The sequence below is a fragment of the Orycteropus afer genome, unplaced genomic scaffold (genome assembly GCF_000298275.1).
Source record: "Orycteropus afer afer isolate SDZICR_OR568_19922 unplaced genomic scaffold, OryAfe1.0 scaffold00002, whole genome shotgun sequence".
Taxonomy (NCBI): Eukaryota; Metazoa; Chordata; class Mammalia; order Tubulidentata; family Orycteropodidae; genus Orycteropus; species Orycteropus afer.
Genome location: NW_006921589.1, coordinates 31,646,754 through 31,648,767, shown reverse-complemented (window position 1 = coordinate 31,648,767; position 2,014 = coordinate 31,646,754). Strand labels below are relative to the sequence as shown.

At 38.7% G+C, this 2,014-nt stretch overlaps 1 protein-coding gene across 1 annotated transcript in view; it reads left to right on the top strand.

Annotated features, from left to right (window-relative positions):
- Positions 1–2,014, top strand: part of KIAA2012 (KIAA2012 ortholog) — a 123,478-nt gene that overhangs the window by 76,247 nt on the left and 45,217 nt on the right. Inside the window, exon 14 of the mRNA XM_042783675.1 lies at positions 639–644. Coding sequence (XP_042639609.1) covers positions 639–644 — 6 coding nt within the window. The remainder of the gene's footprint in view (positions 1–638; positions 645–2,014) is intronic.

The following is a 2,014-nucleotide window of genomic DNA, read 5'->3' as shown; positions in this document are numbered from 1 at the left end:
TTCCTTGGGGTCTGACTATATTAGAAGTTCAGTCACATAAAATATTTCTACTCTTTTATCCCTGTGCTAGCCAAGAGAAAAAAAAAAAAAAAAGGTAGACTAGTTCGGTATCACTACCTTTTAAAGAGAAGTCACAGACCTGAATTTGGAAAACAATTTCTGACAGGTGGGTAAGAGAGAAAGCCAGATGGCGCTTTCCAGACGTGACTCGGTTAAAGGATTTACCCGATTCTGGGTGCTGCCTCGGGTGCCCCCTACTGGTTGATTTTGTAAGACCTCTGATCTGTCTTTCCCAAACATCTGTCTGCACTGGGGGAGAGCTGGGAGGGTTACAGCTCCTGCCTCCAGTTCACAGACCGATGACCGCGATGGGGAATGGCTTCTGAAGCATCCCTTCCACACCTGACCCAAAGATCCGTAAATGAAGTCCATAAATGAAAATGAGAGTAGCAACTGACATCAACTTCCTAGGAGTTGGAGGAGGGACTTAAATCTGGGGAAAGAGAGGAAAGAAAACTACAAGGGAAAATGTAGAGATGAAAAGAGTAATAGGAAAAAAAAAAAGAGACAAGCAGACTTATTTCAACCCCAAGCTCCCATTTCCTCTTTCAAATGAACTGCCTCCCCACTGTGAGCAGAATCAAGTATTTATGAAGGCATTTTTTGCATATTAATAGCTGCATATGGAGCACTGCCAGTTCTGAAGTTCTAAAGGTACAACGCCCTTTTTAATGCAGGTCCTTCAAACTCCTCACAGAATTTGGTATTCTCTCTCAGATTTCTTTTCCTTTCTGCCTTGTGGCTCCTCCTGAGGCCCTTCATTTGATTAAGAGAAATTAGGTCCTGGGATACCTTCAGAGACCAAGTATTGTTTGTACCTCAGTGGCTGACATCAATCATGAGAGAAGTTCTTCATCTTCCTAGCGCTTCTCTATGTAGAAGCCGCAGGTTGGGTGAAGTGAGGAGCACCTAAGAAGAGTAATAAAAGTGTAAATACACTTGAAAATTCTAGGAGGAAATGTAAACATATCTATACAGTGGGGTAGGCTAAAAATTTTTTTTTATTTTTTGTCTATGACACAATTAATATGTATACCTAGAAAGATCTCATTCAATTTTAAAAGAAAAACATTGGAAATCTTTTAGAGAAAAAACAAAAGATATAAACACTTCATACCAAAAAACAATAATGACAGGAAACTTTTCTTTTTTTCTTCCTCCATAGCAATTTAAATATAAACTCAGGCAAGAGGTATCATTTTGTGCTTGAGATTTGTGGACCCTCAAATGCACACCCTTAGTAAAACTGAGTAGTACTGAGATTTTGGTAAGGACTTGTTTGTTCATACATTTTGGCAGATTGCAAATTAGTTTAATGCATTTGTAAAGCAAAAGATTTTGTGAAACATAAGAAAATATTCGTACCCATTGATTTCTGACATCTGGAAATTTATCCTAAAGAAAAAATTCAGCAGAAAAGGGGGTGACTCAAGTGTTCACTGCAGCATCATGTATAACAGAAAAAAACAGAAATGACTTAAACTTCTAACATCAGGGAAATGATTAAGTTAATTATAGTATATTCCCCTCAGTCTTGGGTTTAATTCAAGCATTAAAAATGGAGACGGTTCACACTAGAAACTGTGATTTAAAGCTAATGGTTTAATGCAGGGCTTCTCAACCTCACTACCATTGATATTCTGGGCCAGATAATTCTCTGTTGTGGGGGTTGTCCTGTGTCTTGTAGGATGTTAAGCAGAATCCCTTGCCTCTACTCACTAGATGCCAGAAGCACATATACCATACACATGATGCACACCTAGTTCATATGTGTGTATGGTTATAAACACACACAGCTATGGGATTCCCCATCCCCCCCCCACTGTGAAAATCAAAAATGTCTCCAGATACTACTAAATGTCCTCTGAGCAGGAAAATCAACCCCAGTTGAGAACCACAGATCTAAGATTTTAGAAGCAGAAATAAAAGTGATTAGTCAACTATGATTACTAAA